Source organism: Aquarana catesbeiana, linkage group LG02, assembly GCF_042186555.1.
Source record: "Aquarana catesbeiana isolate 2022-GZ linkage group LG02, ASM4218655v1, whole genome shotgun sequence".
Classification (NCBI taxonomy): Eukaryota; Metazoa; Chordata; class Amphibia; order Anura; family Ranidae; genus Aquarana; species Aquarana catesbeiana.
Window position 1 is genome coordinate 45,454,658 of NC_133325.1, and position 19,270 is coordinate 45,473,927.

At 43.6% G+C, this 19,270-nt stretch overlaps 1 protein-coding gene across 2 annotated transcripts in view; it reads left to right on the top strand.

Moving 5' to 3' along the window:
* ANKRD42 (ankyrin repeat domain 42) overlaps positions 1 to 19,270 on the top strand; it is an 84,137-nt gene that overhangs the window by 19,398 nt on the left and 45,469 nt on the right. For both annotated transcript variants that reach the window (XM_073612829.1, XM_073612830.1), the window contains exons 5-6: positions 4,659 to 4,794; positions 16,178 to 16,378. In XM_073612829.1, the coding sequence (XP_073468930.1) occupies positions 4,659 to 4,794; positions 16,178 to 16,378 (337 nt within the window). The remainder of the gene's footprint in view (positions 1 to 4,658; positions 4,795 to 16,177; positions 16,379 to 19,270) is intronic.

Consider the following 19,270-nt stretch of genomic DNA (forward strand, 5'->3'; position numbering starts at 1 on the left):
CATTGGAGAAAGTGTTGTTTCCAGCATTTTTAATGCCTGAATTGTTCTACCTATGTAAGTTTTACTTTGTCTATTAAATTATTTTATCAATGGTAATACACTATGCGGAGTGTTCTCTTTTAATGACACATGGATTGCCAATACATCTGGTTGCCTGAGCCATAGTGGGCTTAGTAACACTGGATATCGAGCCCCCCACTGCACTTGGTTGTTTGGAGGAGGACAGAAGTTTTCTACAATCTGAAAGGCAGACCTATGTCCCTTGAATAGGAGCGTGATTTGACCCCTTTTGGTACGGGGTCACACGAGTTCTGGTAAGCGCAATAAGAGCTCTCTTTGGTGACCTTTTGGTTTCTTCTCATAATCTTCACCTCTTGAGCATGGCTTGCAGGACTGTCAGTCTTCCCTTAAAGTGGTGTTCTGGCCGAAATTATACTTTTTAAATAAAAATACCCCTATAATACACAAGCTTAATGTATTCTAGTAAAGTTAGTCTGTAAACTAAGGTCTGTTTTGTTAGTTTATAGAAGTAGTTTGTTATTTTATAAACTTACAGCAGGCTGTGGCCATCTTAAGTGTGGGCATCTGAAGCTAGACTGTATTTCTTCCTGGATCTCATCCTTGCAGATCTCGCACATGCTCAGTGCAGCACAAGCAGTGTAATAGGTTTCAGGTCAGGTTTCCATAGCAACAGCAGTTTCAGAGGAAGTTGCCGCCCCTTCCCAGAAGGCATTGCAAACAGGAAATGATGCGATGGGCCACGGCCAGGGAGGAGGAAGTGAAAAATGAATACAGCAGATATACAGTAGGTGCTGAGAAAAAAAATAAAAAAATATCCAATTTGTTTACAGTGCACAGTTTAGTGAGGGATGCTGAAGAGTTGTAAAAGTGGGTGGAACTCCACTTTAACCATTCAGGCATTTTTGGGACTTTTATTATGTTTTATATATTTTTCTCTTGAGTAGGAGTCACTATAATATTGCAAAAAAAAAAAAAATCTCACTGCTTGTTTGTGATGTTTTAGTGCTGCACTATTTATATTTCTGGTTTATGTAATGTCAAGTATCCTGACATTGTGTACAGCTGCTTATAGTGGTGTATTTACACTTGAGAGCAGATTTGCTTTATATATACACAATATATACAATTTTTAAGCCATACAAAACAGTGGATAGAAAAAGGGTTAAGAGGAGAGGGAAGGCAAAATTCACCTTGAGGACTAATACTGATATCGATAGCGCAATACGTCATTACACCATGACTATTACTATTACGAGCCTGTCCCTGTCGTAGATTTTCGATCTAAGTGGACATTCGAAAAATTAGGCAGATATACCATGCTGTCTACAAAAGATGTTTTGGAAGCAGCCAGCACAGCAATAGATCAATTGCAAAAATTAGAATACATGTGGTAAGTGCAGTGCTAAAAAGTTGATCTCAGAGTGAACTGAAAACAATATAAAACGGTGTACAAATACATATACGTATAAAAAAGAGTGCACAAAAATGGTCTCAGAGTGAACTGAAAACAATATAAAACAGTGTACAAATATGTATACGTATAAAGTAGAGTGCACAAATATAATAAACCCTTAAAGGGAAAGTAGTGTACCAAATAAAGTATTAACAAATGTACAAATGAAAATTATATAAATAATGTCCAAAAATAATGTCCAAAAAAGACAAATCATTAATACTGAGGACAAAATGTGAGAGTGAGCCAAACAATGAGAATATCCAGAACGTGATTCAAAATAGTTGACACATGAACTGAGCATCAATGTGGTATAGAACAATAAAACGTGCCCAAACTTGCTGACCACCAGAGAGTCAAAAGGCTTACCAGAGAGATTGAGATAGATTAAGTATACACCTAATGGGTCAATCAAGCTTGTGGGGCAACACACCCAGGGGAAACTGCCACAGCAGACACAACCTCCAGCCAGAAGACCAACTCCGACAGTGAACCTCAATGGGTTAGGTATTAGACAGGAAACCGGATGGATGGTTTCTCCAATACAATTTATTTGTAAAAAGGAAAAGAAGGCACATAGTGTAATTCCGTTTGAAAATCTGAAATTATTTATTTTTAAAAAGGAGGAAATACACTCACATTTTAGTAGATAAAAAAGCGCTTAAAAATAAAAAAACAGTGACTTCAGCAGAGTGTTCCAATGTGTTTTGTCTCACAAGACATCATCTGGGGTGCTCATCTGCTGTAGGCACTGTACTTATATAGCAAAAAGGTACCTCGGTAATGAGCCACAGCCTCATAGTGTCAGTTGTGTGGATTAGCATCCACTTCCGGAAACAGTTCACGGGTCAACTATTTTGAATCACGTTTTGGATATTCTCATTGTTTGGCTCACTCCCACATTTTGTCCTCAGTATTAATGATTTCCCTCAAACTTCGGGGGAAGGATAGGGGACTCAGACAATAAGTCAAAGCAGAAACCTTACAGTATCTTAGGCTCACATAAAGTAAAGTAGGAACATATAAGACATGAAAAAATATACAAAAAATGTATACAACTACCGCTAAGGCCTCTATAAATCGGCAACCACACCTGGTTCATTGGCTGATGGGATGTATCTAAACTAGGAACACCAATGCTAGTTCTGTATCTGGTTTTGAACCTAATTCAGGGTTCGGTTCGCCTGGACAAGTTGCCCAAATGCAGGATCAGCCAAAATTAACAAAGCAAAATCTACAGGAGACTGGGGCCTGTCCAGAGGTATGACCCCCGCCATGAGGCCCAGATTGAGTCAAAGCGCTCATGAGTTCCCTTGCATGTGGCCACCAATTCGTCTGCTTCCATGATCTCCATCACCTTCCCAAGCCAGTCCAGCTCACTCGGAACTCGCGGGCTCTTCCAATGAATTGGTATAAGGCGTTTCGTGCCATTGAGGAGGTGAGGAAGAGCACTGCATTTATAGTGAGAGAGGGGGATGGGGGGGATGTGAAGCAAAAGGTTTGTCGATACCTAGACAATCCGATCTGCGTCTGCAGACAACAGGCCAAAAGGGAGATCACAACGGATAGTCCCACCAAATAAGGAGGAGTGTTCCCCTCTGCCCGCACACCCTTCAGCACAAATCAGAGACTACAATTCTTTTTTGATGCTTTATTGAAAAAATTTAACTTGGATGGATGCAGGGTAACTGTGGGATACCTATGTTCCTCCTAAAGATTCTGAGCACAGTCCTTGCAGCAGCAAATAATGTGCTGAGCTACACGGGGACACCATCAATAACGTCCACTTTAAGGTACAAGCTGACTCTGATGCAAGAGAAACAGCAGCAGCACACATTCACTGTGTTCTCACACAGCAATCTTTACTCACTATTGTCCTTGGATGCCTCCTTCCAATCTCTGCCAGACATATCTCCCGTGAATTCTTCAGATCAGATCCTCAAAATAAGTCCCTCAGTAAGCTCCAGCAGAGTTCAGCAGAATAGGCCCCCCAGCTAGCACAGCTTGGACCTCAATGAACAAATAAAGAAACAAAGCTGGACTGCCCAGAAGGGCAGCTGACCTTCAGGCTGGGATCTCCGAGTCCTGGACAAGATCACCTCTTTTCCAAGCCCTAAGCTATTTATGCTCCCTCCCAGCCATCACCTGAGCATTCTTCCCCCAGAGATTGGCTGGAATTGCATAAATATTCAACTGCTGATTTGACTCTCACAGCCCACTACTTTCCATAACCCTCTAGAAGGTAGGGGGAAGCAGTCAGTTCTGCAACCAGTGAGACACAGAACAGCCCAAAATAATCACATGCAGCTCAACTGCGAGTAGAGCTAAGAACTAGATTTACATAACTATCAAGTAGGGTGCTACACATTTTTTAAAACTGGGTGAAGGGGGGAGGAAGCCCTGGGGAGGGCGAAATTAATGTACAGTCAGAACTAAATTTTCAGTTCAAAATTTGTGCCTGTGTGTGTCTCCTCGGCCACAATCTTCTTTCCTTTCCTGTTAAAGTTGTGTTCCGGCCGAAATTATACTTTTTAAATAAAAATACCCCTATAATACGCAAGCTTAATGTATTCTAGTACATTTAGTCTGTAAACTAAGGTCTGTTTTGTTAGTTTATAGCAGCAGTTTGTTATTTTGTAAACTTACAGCAGGCCGTGGCCATCTTAAGTGTGGGCATCTGAAGCCAGACTGTATTTCTTTCTGGATCTCATCCTTGCAGATCTCGCCCATGCTCAGCGCAGCACAAGTAGTGTAATAGGTTTCAGGTCAGGTTTCCATAGCAACGGCAGTTTCAGAGGAAGTTGCTGTCCCTTCCCAGAAGGCATTGCAAACAGGAAATGATGTGATGGGCCGCGGCCAGGGAGGAGGAAGTGAAAAATGAATACAGCAGATATACAGTAGGTGCTGAGAAAAAAAATTTAAAAATATCCAATTTGTTTACAGTGCACAGTTTAGTGAGGGAAGCTGAAGAGTTGTAAAAGTGCGTGGAACTCCACTTTAACAATTATTTTTGGATGCTGACTGGTATGCTACTATGCATCTGACCCCAGGGGACGATCAGAAAAAGATGAAGGGGGGGAGATTGGTCCTCACAAGGGAAGGATGCAAGTCTTCTGTGCATACGTTAATGCAGAAAATCATCAATTTTCCTGCTTGGTTTTTTATTCATATTTCTTTCAAACAGGATACAAGCAGTCCCGATGTGAATGGTTGGACACCAGTTCACTATGCTGCCTTCCATGGCCGACTTGGTTGTTTACAGCTCCTTGTAAGATGGGGAGCTTCTGTAGAAGACACCGATCACAATGGAAACACTCCAGGTATGCTAAACCGACTCTTGCTTTTAATTGGGGATGGAAAACATGGGTTGCACCATGTGTACCACACCTGTTGGGCCATCGTTGTAGCTTAACCACTTCCTGCCCAACAACATCAGAATACATAGTTGACTTTGAGTGGGGATATCTGAATGATGGGTGCAGCTACAGGCATCATTCAGATATCTTCTTTTAGAGCCTGTACCATAAGAACAATCATAGCAGGTCTTCAGCAGCTTGATCGTTCTTACAGGCAGCAGGAGGGGACCTTCCCCCCCTCCCGCTGCCCTTCCGGTGCTTCCCCTGGCTCACCCGTATGATCAGCGAGCGGGAGAAGGAAAAGGTCCATGCTGGAAGTTGGCTATAGAGAATCCGGCGTCTCTATGATTTTTTGGAGGCCGGGGGCGATGTTACGCTGTCACGCCCAGCCTCTGCTTTTGAAAAAATGCCGCCACCTCAGCCGGGAAGCCAGGATCATTTTTTTTTTTTTTTTTTTTCAGGCCTCCCAGCCTAGAGGTGAGATGTGGGGACTGTCAAAGAGTAAAGAGGACCTGTCACACACTATTCCTATTACAAGGGATGTTTACATTCCTTGTAAAAGGGAAAAAAAGTGATTAAAAAAAAAAAAGTAAAAAGAAAGGGTCGAAATAGAAAAATAAAAGTAAAGTAAACAATAAAAAAAAAAATGTTTAAAGCGCCCCTGTCCCCGCGTGCACATACGTAGTTCGTGCCCACATATGTAAACAACGTTCAAACCACACATGTGAGGTATCGCCGTGAACGTTAGAGCAAGAGCAATGATTAAAGGGCTGGACCTCCTCTGTAACTCTAAACAGGTAACCTGTAAAAATTTTTAAAGCGTCGCCTATGGAGATTTTTAAGTACCGTACTTTGGCGCCATTCCACGTGCGCAATTTCAAAGCGTGACATGTTAAGTATCTATTTACTCAGTGTAACATCATCTTTTACGTTATGCAAAAAAATTGGGCTAACTTTTTACTGTTTTTTCTTTTTTTTTTTTTTTTTTAATGCATTAAACCATTAGGAAAAAAAAAAAGTGTTAAAAAAATTACTGCGCAAATACCATGCGAGATAAAAAGTTGCCACGACTATCATTTTATTCCCTAGGGTCTCTGCTAAAAATATATAAATATATATATATATATATATATATATATATATATAATGTTTGGGGGTTCTGAGTAATTTTCTAGCAAAAAAATGATGATTATTAAATGTAGGAGCGAAGTGTCAGAATTGGCCTGGGTAGCAAGTAGGTAAAGTAGAATTCTGGGAAACAACTAACTAATCTTAAATATACTAACTAACTACCCTGTGGAAAAAAAGATGCATATACTATGCCTATTCTCAAGCCGTGCCAGTCCGGTCACATGATCAGCTCCCCTCTGTCAGCTAGCAGCTGCTGTAGGGGAGAGGAGGAAGCACCGACAATGGATGGCCCATAGTAAGCCTATGGGTGATGTCACTGCTAAGGCATTCCAGCCATTGTCAGAGCGCTCTCTCCTCTCCCCTGTAGCTGGTGCTGGCTGACACAGGGGAGATCACGGGAGCGGAGCAGGCAGGGAATTGGTAAGTATATGCATCTTTCTCCCACAGGGTAGTTAGTATATGTGTTAGAAAGGGGGATGGGAGCAGTTTTATGACTGATTATTTACTTATATACCAGAAGTCAACTTTAAAGGGGTTGTAAACCCTCGTGTTTTTTTTACCTTAATGCATCTTATTGATTGGATAGATTGATAGCAGCACAGCCATTGGGTCCCGCTGCTGTCAATAAAATCCAATGACCCGGGGGGCGGGGCCGAGTCCTGCATTCGGCCGATATGGACGCCGAATGCTGGACTCTGGAGAGCACCCGCAAGGTAACCCCCCGGAAGAGAGCTTCTCCCAGGGGGTTATCTGATGTGGGGAGGTGTCGCGAGAGCCGCCGAGGGACCCCAGAAGAGGAGGTTCATGGCCACTCTGTGCAAAACGAGCTGCACAGTGGAGGTAAGTATGATATGTTTGTTATTTAAAAAAAAAACGAACCTTTGGTGTTACTTTAAGGTGGAAGTTCGTGGGGCGGTAAAACCTGAAGCTCAACCAACCCCTGACTGCAAGTGTGAACAAGGCCATAAAGCGGGTTGGTTTTGGAGACCTCTAAGTGGAAGTGAAACTAAAGCAGAGAAAGATCGGGTAACCTTCCCTGGCAGGCAGGACTGTGATGTGTTGCAGAGCTGTGTAGATCTTGGGAAATACCAATCAATTTGACATGTAAAAAAGCTCCAATATGTGTATTACTATGAGTGTATTTAGCTGTTTGCCTGGAGTTCAACTTTAAAATGTTTGGATCCCCTTAAGAAGACCAAAGTCTGATGGGTTTTGGCACCTACTGGTCCTTCCTGCTCTTTCTGTCCACCTTGGACTCCTGCTATTGGCTTCTCCTGGGTAGTACCCAATGGAAGTTTTAAAGCCCAGAGCCAGACAATCTTTTCTGTTTTCTGCAGAAAAAGGTTAGTGCATCTGTCAGGTTTTTATTGTTTTTGGGGACATTTTCCCTCAAGGAAGTCTGTGCAGTGGAGATACAGATGAAAACACACTTGCAGTAGAGCGGGGAAGGGTTAGAGCCTCTGACCATATATTTATTGTCTACACCTTCTTGTCGTGGTGACTATCACATCACAGGCGACAGAAAAACAGACAGATAAATAAAAACCTGATGGAAGTATTGAGTATTTTCCATCCAAAGATAAAAAATGGGCTGGAGTGAGACTTTAAAGTGGTTGTAAACCCTTACATATACCCAGGGAAGTGACTGGCCTCAGGCGATATACAGAGATTAAACAAATCCTCCTACAAATGTTATACCTATTTATCTGCAGTCTTCTTAGCTCTCAGCTTCTCAGCTCACAGAATTTCTCAGCTCTGAAAAGCAGGGGGCGGGAGCTGAAATGACAATCTGCAGAGCTCAGTGAGGGGAGCTCTGAGCCCTGATTGGAGGGAAGGGACACAACCCCCTTCACAAGGAACAGAGCTGAGGCTGTCAATCACAGACTGTGCACTGGAGATCTCTCCCTATCATCTTTTTTTTTTCTTGGTGTCAAAAAAAAGCTTGTCAGAAGTGATTCATGCAGATAGCAGAGGATGGAAGAAGTAGACAGAAAATGACATTTAGTGCTCTGTATTGAGACAAGTATACACTATAGAAGGATATGATTTGTTCATATTTCATGTCTGAGGTTTACAACCACTTTAAACTCTCCAGTACCAGAAAGTTAACCACTTACGGACCGTCGCACGCCGATATATGTCCTAACTTTGAAGTGGAATATCGTTGTTATGGCAGCAGCTAGCTGCCATAACTCCGGTATCCTCTTCTTCGTCCGGCGGTCCGGTTTTCCGATAATGGTGGTCTCTGCGAGAAATTCGCCACGAGATCACTTTTATCGGCTGCGGCAGAGGGGCCCCCCCTCCCGCCGCTCTCCGGTGCCATCCATCGCTTACCTGAGCCGTCGGCAGCGGCGGAGGCGACCGGATGTTGTCCCTTGCTGGGTATGGAGACCAGTGAGGGGAAGATGGCCCCCACCCGTCCCCATACCATTGCAGGGCGGAAGCGACGTCAAAACGAAACTTCTGCCTATAGCTCTTAAAGGGCCATTTTAAATTTCAAATTTGTCAATTTTTTTTTTTTAATTGCACTTTAGTGGAGGTCTTTTTGAACCCAGATCTTATATTTAAGAGGTCCTGTCATGCTTTTTTTCTATTACAAGGGATGTTTACATTCCTTGTAATAGGAATAAAAGTGACACTTTTTTTTTTTTAAAGAACAGTGCTCGCGTGCAGAAGCGAACGCATACATGAGTAGCGCTCGCATATGAAAACGGTGTTCAAACCACACATGTGAGGTATCGCCGCGATCATTAGAGCGAGAGCAATAATTCTAGCCCTAGACCTCCTCTGTAACTCAAAACATGCAACCTGTAGAATTTTTTAAATGTTGCCCATGGAGATTTTTAAGGGTAAAAGTTTGTCGCCATTCCACGAACGAGCGCAATTTTGAAGTATGACATGTTGGGTATCAATTTACTCGGCGTGACATTATCTTTTACAATATAAAAAAAATTGGGCTAACTTTACTGTTGTCTTATTTTTTAATTAAAAAAAATTTATTTTTTCCAAACAAAGTGCGATTGTAAGACCGCTGCGCAAATACGGTGTGACAGAAAGTATTGCAACGACCGCCATTTTATTCTTTAGGGTGTTAGAAAAAAAAAAAGTATACTGTTTGGGGGTTCTGAGTAATTTTCTAGCCAAAAAAAATGTTTTTAACTTAAAAACAACAAATCTCAAAAAATAGGATTTTTGTAACAGCTTACCTGTAAAATCCTTTTCTTGGAGTACATCATGGGACACAGAGCCTTAAGTAATTACTTAATGGGATGTCCAATAGCAATGCTACTTGAGGGGAGGGAGACACAACCCGCAGGGTACCTCCAGACTTGAGGATCTTTACTGCTGCCTGCAGCACACTGCACCCGAAGGCGATATTCTCATACCTTCATACATCCACTTGATAACATTTTGTGAATGTATGCACTGAAGACCAAGTTGCGGCCTTGCAGATCTGAGCCATGGAGGCCTGATGACGCACTGCCCAAGAAGCACCAACCGACCTGGTAGAGTGCGCCTTAACTTGAAACGGGGGAATCTTACCCCTTAAATCATAACTTTAAATTATCACTTGCCGAATCCACTTAGCCACAGTGGATTTCAACGCTGCCTGTCCTTTCTTAGGACCCTTTGGCAGAATAAATAAGACATCAGTCTTACGAATCTGAGCAGTTGCCTTTAAATAGATTTTCACTGCTCTCACCACATCAAGACAATGTAGTGACTTTTCTTCCCTGGAACATGGTTTTGGTAAAAACGATGGCAGGACAATATCTTGGTTCATGTGAAAACCTGAGACCACTTTTGGCAAACAATCTGGACGAGGGCGTAACACCGCCGTGTCCTCATAAATAATCAAATATGGCTCTTTACAAGAAAGAGCGAAAAAAAGGGGTTCCCCTAAGTTGACTTACAGGCAACCATAAAAAAAAATATGTATGCAAAAATTATATAAAAACAACAATTTTATTTAAACATGATTAAAAATAAAATGAAACATTGATACGCTAGTTTGTTACAATACAGTTCATTATTATCATTATAGATGAAGAATTTTTTGAATAGACCTCCTTACACCAACACGTTTCGGGATACGGTATAGTCCTTCTTCAGGGGTGTAACGGAAGAAGGAATTCATATAGGATTGAATGAAAGGGATGATTTTCAACGTTTCATTATAGCAACATTAAAAATGCAGATCAATAGCACAAAAATAGTTATTGCTGGTGGGGGAGCTCCTTTAAGGCAGGGGTGCGTTGAATGTGTCTGAAACAGACATATATTTTAACAAGCTTAATATTAAAAAAAAAACATCCAAAAAACGGGAGGTTTTCTACAGTTCTGGACAACAGCTGGCCAGGAGGATATACTGAGGCCCTAAATGGATGTCCCTGGTAGTGTGGAGGATCTTGATGATAAGGTTGACAACCAAACAGGGCAATAAATCAAAATCAGCCACTTGTTTGTTATGAGGATGGAAAGGAGCCGGCCGCACGTCCCAAACACCAGCAGATAAGTGCACTATACTGTATCCCGAAACGCGTTGGGTGTAAGGAGGTCTAGCCAAAAATGAATTGTATTGTAACAAACTAGCGTATCAATGTTTTATTTTATTTTTAATCATGTTTAAATAAAATTGTTTTTATATAATTTTTGCATATATATTATTTTTTTATGGTTGCCTGTAAAGTCCACTTAGGGGAACCCCTTTTTTTCGTTCTATATTATTGGATGTGGCACCTTAAGCACAGATTAGCCATCCTTCTATTTTTTTTTTACAAGAAAGAGCAGCAAATTCCGAAACCCTCCTTGCTGAGGAGCAACCAAAAATACCAACTTCCTTGTCAGAAGGACTAGGGGAATATGTTGTATCGGTTCAAATGGCTGTTTTTGTAACACAGACAAAATTAAGTTTAGGTCCCAAGGGTTCAAGGGAGGTTTGACGGGCGGATTAAGCTGCGTTACCCCTTGTATAAAACCCCAGACTAAAGAATGAGTAGCAAGTGGTCTTTGAAATAAGACCGATAAAGCTGAGACTTGGCCTTTAATAGTACTCAAGGCCAATTTAATTTATACCCCTAATTGTAGAAAGGCAAGAATTCTGCCTATGATATATCTCAGAGGTTGCCAACCCTTGGATTCACACCAGGAAACATAAGCCCTCCAGACTCTCTAATATATAGTTCTGGAAGCTGGCTCCCTTGCATTATTCAGGGTAGAGATAACTGACCCGGAAAGCCCATGTTTGTACAGAATGTGGGTTTCAATAGCCAAGCCGTTAAATTTAGAGATCGTAAGGAAGGATGGAATATCGGTCACTGAGAGAGCAGATATGGCTGTAGTGGGAGAGACCATGGGCCCTCCACTGCCATCTTTAAGATTTCTGCATACCATGACCTTCTGGGCCATGCTGGTGCCACCAGAATTACCAGCTTTCTTTCCAGCTTGATCTTGCAAAGAAGTTGTGGCAGCAACTGAATAGGGGGGAATGCATAGATCAGTGAGAACTGATCCCATGGGGTCACCAACGCATCCGTTCCGCATGCGAATGGATTCCTTGTTCTGGCCACAAAGTTGACTAACTTCATGTTGAACCTGGACGCTAGAAGATCTATGTCCGGAGTCCCCATCTTTGGCAAAGAGCCCAAAATATGTCGGGGTGAAGAGACCATTCCCCCGGGAATAGCTGCTGGCAGGGGCGGACTGATAACTCATGGGGCCCCCGGGCAATAGGAGATTATGGGGCCCCCAGGCAATCAGAGATTATGGGGCCACACAGTATACACACACACCGTATATAATCACACAGTATACACATACATGTACACACAGTATACACAGACAGATGTAAAAAAAACACAGATTTATACATACTGTCCCTGGTTTTCCTGAGGCTGGCAACCCTGATGGGGCCCCCTAGTGGCCCAGGGCCCTCGGGCAGTGCCCGAGTCACTCAATGGTCAGTCCGCCCCTGGCTGCTGGCGACTTAAGTAGTCCAACTGCCAAAGTCCAGGCCTTTAGAGCCAGACGTACTGCCCGAATCTCTAGGATATTGATGGGCAAGGTTCTTTCGGTTCTTGACCACTATCCCTGGACAGTTGTCTTTTCTAGTACTGCTCCCCAGCCTAAAAGGCTGGCATCCTTCGTTACCACTTTCCAGATGACTGGTCTGAAGGATTTTTCTTTCAGCAGATTCTGGGTTAGCAACCACCAAGTGAGGCTTGGGGACAGCTGCATTGGTAAGTCTAAGGCTTGAATTATTTTGTTCCAAGCAGACAGGATACTGTTTTGCAACAGTATTGAATGAAACTGGGCATAGGGAACTGCTTTGAATGAAGCCACCATGGTTCCTAGTAACCTCATGCAAAGGAGAATGGAGGGATCGCCATTTGACCTGACCATCTGCTCCAGCTCTCTTATGGAGTTGATCTTTGCCTGAGGCAAGAACACCCTTTTCTGGGCTGTGTCTATGATCAGACCCAAGTACTCCAGCCTTTTTAGCGGTATTAAGGAAGATTTCTCTAGGTTAAGAATCCAACCCAAACTTTTCAGATAGTTGGTTGTAGTGCGTGCGCTTTGCTCCAAACGAGTCACCGACTGATCTATTAGCAATAGATCGTCTAGGTATGCAAGACTGTTATGCCCTGTGCCCTTAACCTGGCTAGAGGTGGGGCCGGCACTTTGGTGAACACCCAGGGTGCTGTGGCTAGCCTGAAGGGCAGGGCTACAAACTGGAAATGCTGCTGTTCTAACTCGAACCGCAGAAACTTTTGATGAGCGGGAAATATAGGGACATGCAGATACGCATCCCTGATGTCGATTGATGCAAGAAGTTCTCCTCCTAGAAGGATAGAAACTACTGACCTGATCGTCTCCATGCGAAAGGAGCGGATTTTCAGGAACTGATTTAGATTTCTTAGATCTAGAATGGGTCTGACGTCTCCATTTGGTTTTGGTACCATGAAAAAATTTGAATAAAACCCCAGACCTTGCTCTTTTGTGGGGATCTGTATGATCACCCCTTGAGATATTATTCGGTCTAGTGCCTGAAACAGAGATTGTCTTTTCTCTGGATCTGTGGGAATGCTTGACCTCAGGAAGCGAGACAATGGAAAGTCCCGAAATTCCAACTTGTACCCCAGCGTTACCGTGGAGATGACCCTTCTGTCCTGAATTTCCTCTTTCCAGACTTCTGAAAACTGCAGAAGTCTTCCCCCCCACATTGGTGAGGGGGGTTGCCTCTTCATGATGAGGCTTTAGGATTCTGCTTTGCAGGTTTCCGACCTCAGGACTTGTTTTGAGCCTGGGTCTGACCCTGAGGTTTTCCTCTAGAGTCTGATGGCGGAGGCCATCGCTACTGCCTAGAGGCGGAAGCCCCTGGCACTGGTGAAAGAGCACGTTTAAATAAAGGGCGTTTATACTTTCTTTTGACTGCCAAAAGTCTACTTTTCCCACTAGAAATTGTTTGGATATATTTCTCCAAGTCTTCTCCAAATAGTTGCTCCCCATGAAAAGGGAACCCAGTTAGGAGGTTTTTACATGGTGCTTCAGCTGACCAATTTTTTAACCACAGGATTCTACGCATATTAACAAGCATAAGCGTAAGGCGGGACGCCTGGTGAATAGAATCTTTAATGGCATCTATGGCAAATCATAATGCTTTTGGTAGTTCAGCCAATTCCCAAGCTTGTTATGCAGGAATCTCTCTAAGGGCCTGTTTAAATTGGTCCTTTAGGGATTGGCAGACGCCTATTGCAGTGACTGCAGGCTGAGTAACGGCACCTGCCATGGAAAAAGAAGATTTTAACAGGGATTCCAACTTTTTATCTGTTGGATCCTTAAGCATCTGTGCATTGTCTACAGAACAAGTTAGGCCTTTATTCACACTGGAAATCGCAGCGTCAACTGCTGGTATTTTCCATCTTTTAGAGAATTTCTCTTCCAGGGAATAGAGAATTGAAAATCTCTTAGGAGGGAGAAAATGCTTATCCGGGTGATCCCATTCAGCAAAAATAAGCTGTTCTAGTAATGCATGTGCAGGAAACGCATGCAAAGGCTGAGAAGGTTTTAAGGAACCCAAGGAAGAAACCAAGCTTTCAGGAGACTGCGTTAGGGGTAGCATAAAAGTGGAACGAACCATCTCCGTAAGAGTTTGTATCAGGAATTTCTCATATTGTGAGGCTGAAAAAGGTTCATCTACCGTTGTTTCCTCCACAGAGGAATCATTGGATTGTTTTTCCTCCTGATCGACTGAGGGTAACACCTCATCCTGAGCCCACTGTTCCCCTTGCAAAGGTTCCATCCACTTGAATGGAGGATGCGATTAAAGCCGCTTCTTTCCAGACCCTGCAGGGAGGAGGAAAGGACATCTTCAGTCACATATACAGGGGATGAGATGTGAGAATCAGCTGCACCATTAATTTGTTCCAATGGCTCACCCTGGCTTGCCATAACTGGTAATTCAGGCGAGGATGACAGCATGGAAATGCGACTCGAGATCCTAATGCCTGGGGGTGAAACCTTTTAGTATCTTTTTGGTTTTTGTGCTGTCTTTTTTGGCAGGCATAGTCCTAAGTAGGGGTGCAACGGATCGTCACCGATCCGTGATCCGAACGGGCCAGGCTGTTCGGATCGGCACACCCGCGGTCCGCGGAGCGCTCCGCGGCCTCGGGTTTTAGGAAAGGCCGCGGCTTCGGCCTAGCTCCGGAGCCCGGCCATCTTGGTACACCCAGCAACGTCATCACCTCGCCCTCAACTCGTGGGTCCGGCGGCTGGCTTGGCGGCGCCGGCTTCTCTTAACACTAAGGTCAGACTAACAGCACTGTAATGTATACAGTGCGGGGGGACATGTGGCTGTATTACAGTGGGGGGGGGGCGTGTGGCTGTATTACAGTGGGGGGACATGTGGCTGTATTACAGTGGAGGGGGGGGGTGTGTGGCTGTATTACAGTGGGGGGGACATGTGGATGTATTACAGTGGGGGGGACATGTGGATGTATTACAGTGGGGGGGACATGTGGATGTATTACAGTGGGGGGGGACATGTGGATGTATTACAGTGGGGGGGGGACATGTGGATGTATTACAGTGGGGGGGACATGTGGATGTATTACAGTGGGGGGGGGACATGTGGATGTATTACAGTGGGGGGGACATGTGGATGTATTACAGTGGGGGGGACATGTGGATGTATTACAGTGGGGGGGACATGTGGATGTATTACAGTGGGGGGGACATGTGGATGTATTACAGTGGGGGGGGGGACATGTGGATGTATTACAGTGGGGGGGGTACATGTGGATGTATTACAGTGGGGGGGGGACATGTGGATGTATTACAGTGGGGGGACATGTGGATATATTACAGTGGGGGAGATGTGGATATATTACAGTGGGGGGAGATGTGGATATATTACAGTGGGGGAGATGTGGATATATTACAGTGGGGGAGATGTGGATATATTACAGTGGGGGAGATGTGGATATATTACAGTGGGGGAGATGTGGATATATTACAGTGGGGGGAGATGTGGATATATTACAGTGGGGGGAGATGTGGATATATTTTTTTTTTGTTGATCCTAAAATGATCCGATCCGTGACTCTGATCCGAGGAACGATCCGAACCGTGAGTTTTTTGATCCGTTGCACCCCTAGTCCTAAGTACAAAAACAGAGGCACTATACAAATTTGCACTTAATTGCTGAAAATAGTCATGACTTTTAAAGCTGCTATAAAGTTCAGCCTAGTGCTGGGAAAAAAGTGTTGTTCTTGTATTAGGAATGCCAGTTTTGCAACCCATACATGGGGGGGGGGGCAGAGACCCATTCCAGCAGTAGGCACAGACACAGTAAAAAACAGCCACAGTCCCTGGAAGGAGGAGGGGTTATATAGGAAGTAAATTTCCTTGATTGGTTTACCATTGTCAACACCTGAAGGTGGCCTATAACCCATTAAGTAATTACTTAAGGCTCTGTGTCCCATAATGTACGACAAAGAAAGAGGCTCGGTTCTTATGTGGTTAAATAGCAGTTTTGGATGAACAGATACTTCTACAAGGACCTGATACTTTTTACCTGATTTATTACAGCAAGAGAAGAGCAAGGAGAAGGTAGACCCTATGCTTGTTTTTCTATGGTGGTTAATAAATCTGCATAGTAATAATAAAAGATATTGGATTTCTTTTCCTAAGAATTTTTGATCTTTTCTCCCTAAAGTACATCTAGCAGCCATGGAAGGTCACCTGCACTGCTTCAAATTTCTGCTCAGTAAAGTTGTGAGTATAACCCGAGCATTGGAAGCGAGGAACAGCAATCAGGACAGCCCGAGAGACCTGGCCCGTCGCTTCTATAAAGAGAGGATTACACAGTACATCGATGGTGTGGAATATGAGCGAGATCATCCAGAGGAACAGGAGAGTGAGTAATTCTATACCCAGTTTACCAAATCCATCCTCCATGGAAATATGCAACAAACTTAGTTCAGACACTGACCCCAGTGATGAGCTTGAGGCTTCCAGGACTTAAAGAATATGTAAACCCAACATTTCATATTCCTGATATGTGCCTGCTGTACCATGTACAGTATCTCACAAAAGTGAGTACACCCCTCACATTTTTGCAAATATTTTATTATATCTTTTCATGTGACAACACTGAAGAAATTATTATATATAATACAATATTTACAAAAATGTGAGATACTGTTCTTGTATGAGAAAGTATCCTGTTCTCTTTGTATTGCTTCCTTTATGTGAAATCCCTGGTGGTCCTGCCAGTCCCTCTGCTTTCCTATTAAAAACTGACCATACCAGGTATGAGACCACATGTGGTCAGTTTTCTAGCTGTGCTGAGAACTCAGCCTGCTCTCCTCTAATGATTATTACAGGTTTTTATATAGCGTGTCAATTTACGCAGCACTTCACATATATATATTGTATACATTCACATCAGTCCGTGCCCTCAAAGAGCTTACAATCTAAGGTCCTTAACACACATTCATACATACACATACTAGGGTCAATTTGGACAGGAGCCAATTAACCTCCCAGCATGTTTTTGGAGTGTGGGAGGAAACCGGAGTACCCGGAGGAAACCCACACAGGCACAGGGAGAACATGCAAACTCCAGGCAGATAGTGTCATGATTGGGATTCAAACCTGTGACCCTAGTGCTGCTAGGCGGAAGTGCTAACTACTTAGCTACTGTACTGCACTCAGACTTGTCTTGACACCACCACCCCCCCCCCCCCCCCCCCCCAGCAATTCTATGGGAAGATCGATGTGCTGCTATTTCATCTCCCCTAGCTCTTTAAGCTCATTTTGCAGCTGAGAACAGAGGGTAAGTTTTCACTTATAAAAAGATATTTATAATGTTTTTTTTATATCTATATACACAATTGTTTTTGGCTTTCATTTCTATTTTAAACTGAATGGGTTGTTTTATAAGATAAGGGTTTACATATACTTTAAAGCTAAATTTTGGTCTAGATATAAAATACACAAATTAGTGCAGCTCATTATACCTTAACACAGTGTTTCTCAACTCCAGTCCTCAAGGTGCCCCAACAGATCATGTTTTCAGGATTTCCCTCAGATGAAACAGCTGTGGTAATTACTAAGGCAGTGAAACTGATCAAATCACCTGTGCAAAATAATGGAGAGCCTGAAAACATGCTCTGTTGGGGCACCTTGAGAACTGGAGTAGAAAAACACTGCATTAACATATCATTAAATGCGTCTTTTTTTTTTAAATGCAAGCAGTGCAAAAACCTGAGTTTGGCCCAGTATCAGCATGCTTGCCGTTCACTGTCCAGCAGGACTCAGAATGGGAGAAGGGAAGAGGCACAAGGAACCAATCAGCTGTGCTGCATGCCTCATGTGGCAATAAGGAGCATGCAGATAAGGGGAAAAAACAGCGTGACAGAGAGGTGACCTCATTAGTCTGCTGCTTCTCCTTTCACTGTTCAGTCACAGGCTGGGGAAGGGCCAGACAAGTAAGTGTTACTGAACTGCTAAAATAATTAAAACCAGAGAAGCAGCATGACAGTCACTTACTAGCAGTGAGGCCTTTGTTTCCTTTTTTTTAAAGATTTAAATATAAAGCAGTGAACACCATATCTAGCTAAATGAAGTTGGGTGTGTGTCATCCTTTCTTGCCTTCCTGAAACTGATCATGTGACAGGAAACTTGGTGTGTAATCTTGAAACTGTATAAAGATGATAAAATCCTCTATATTATTGACCAGCGCTGTGACCAAGGCGGTGTGCCGAAACGCGTCAGCCCTTGTATCTTTTTACATGTACCAATAAACGTTTAAATTTGGATATGGACATGGAGTTGCTGGCTTTTCCTATTTTGACTATTACTGACCATTGGCCTGTTGAACTCATCCAGCATTGCATCATTTAAAATAATCTTGGAACCTTGTATTTCCCTTAATCAAATCCTATTTTGTGCACCGAGCAGCCAGTATTGGCTACTGAGGTGCCCTCATTGGTGTGTGAGATGGCGTAGGGGGTGTGACAGAGCTCTGATTGGAAGCTGAGGTCGAGGGATTGGTGAATTCTGTGTGCCCAGGATTGGGTTGCTTCCTGGGTACTCCTAGGAGGATCTGGTTAATATTTAAGGTACTTGAACGTTTCTTGTGGAGAACTGTTTCCACTTTCAAAGTCAAATTTGAGAACCCCCTGCCCCACTCTGTTTAGTTCCCATTCACATAGAATACCTAAAAACAATTCATTAAAAAAATAACTCTTACTTTTTCTAGGTGTTTCCTTCGAGTAGGTTCGTACTAAGGATGAGCTCCGGCGTGTTCGCACACTCCATGCGCAGAGCCCGCCAGGAAGTCGGCACGGCACTGCGCTAATCACAGGCAATGAGATATTTTCCCGATGTGCGGCTGCAGAGATCGGGAAATGTCTCACTGCCTGTGATTAGCACAGCGCCGTGCCGACTTCCTGGTGGGCTCTGCACGTGGAGTGTGCAAACACGCCGGAGCTCATCCCTAGTTTGTACATAACACTCTATAGACTCTTACCGCTCCACAGCTTGCTAACCATTTCAAAAGCAAAATCGACACAATTCGCAAGGAGCTATCCACCATTCAACTTCCTCCCCTACCCAACACATCAGGTCCAACACCACACTCAATACTCTCCTCCTTCTGCCCAGTTACCACCGATGAAGTTGATAAACTCCTCTCCATGGCCCACCTCGCCACCTGTCCCCTGGACCCTGTCCCCTCACAATTACTGCGACCACCTTCCCATATCCTAAACTCCCTAACCCACATCTTCAACCTCTCCCTCTC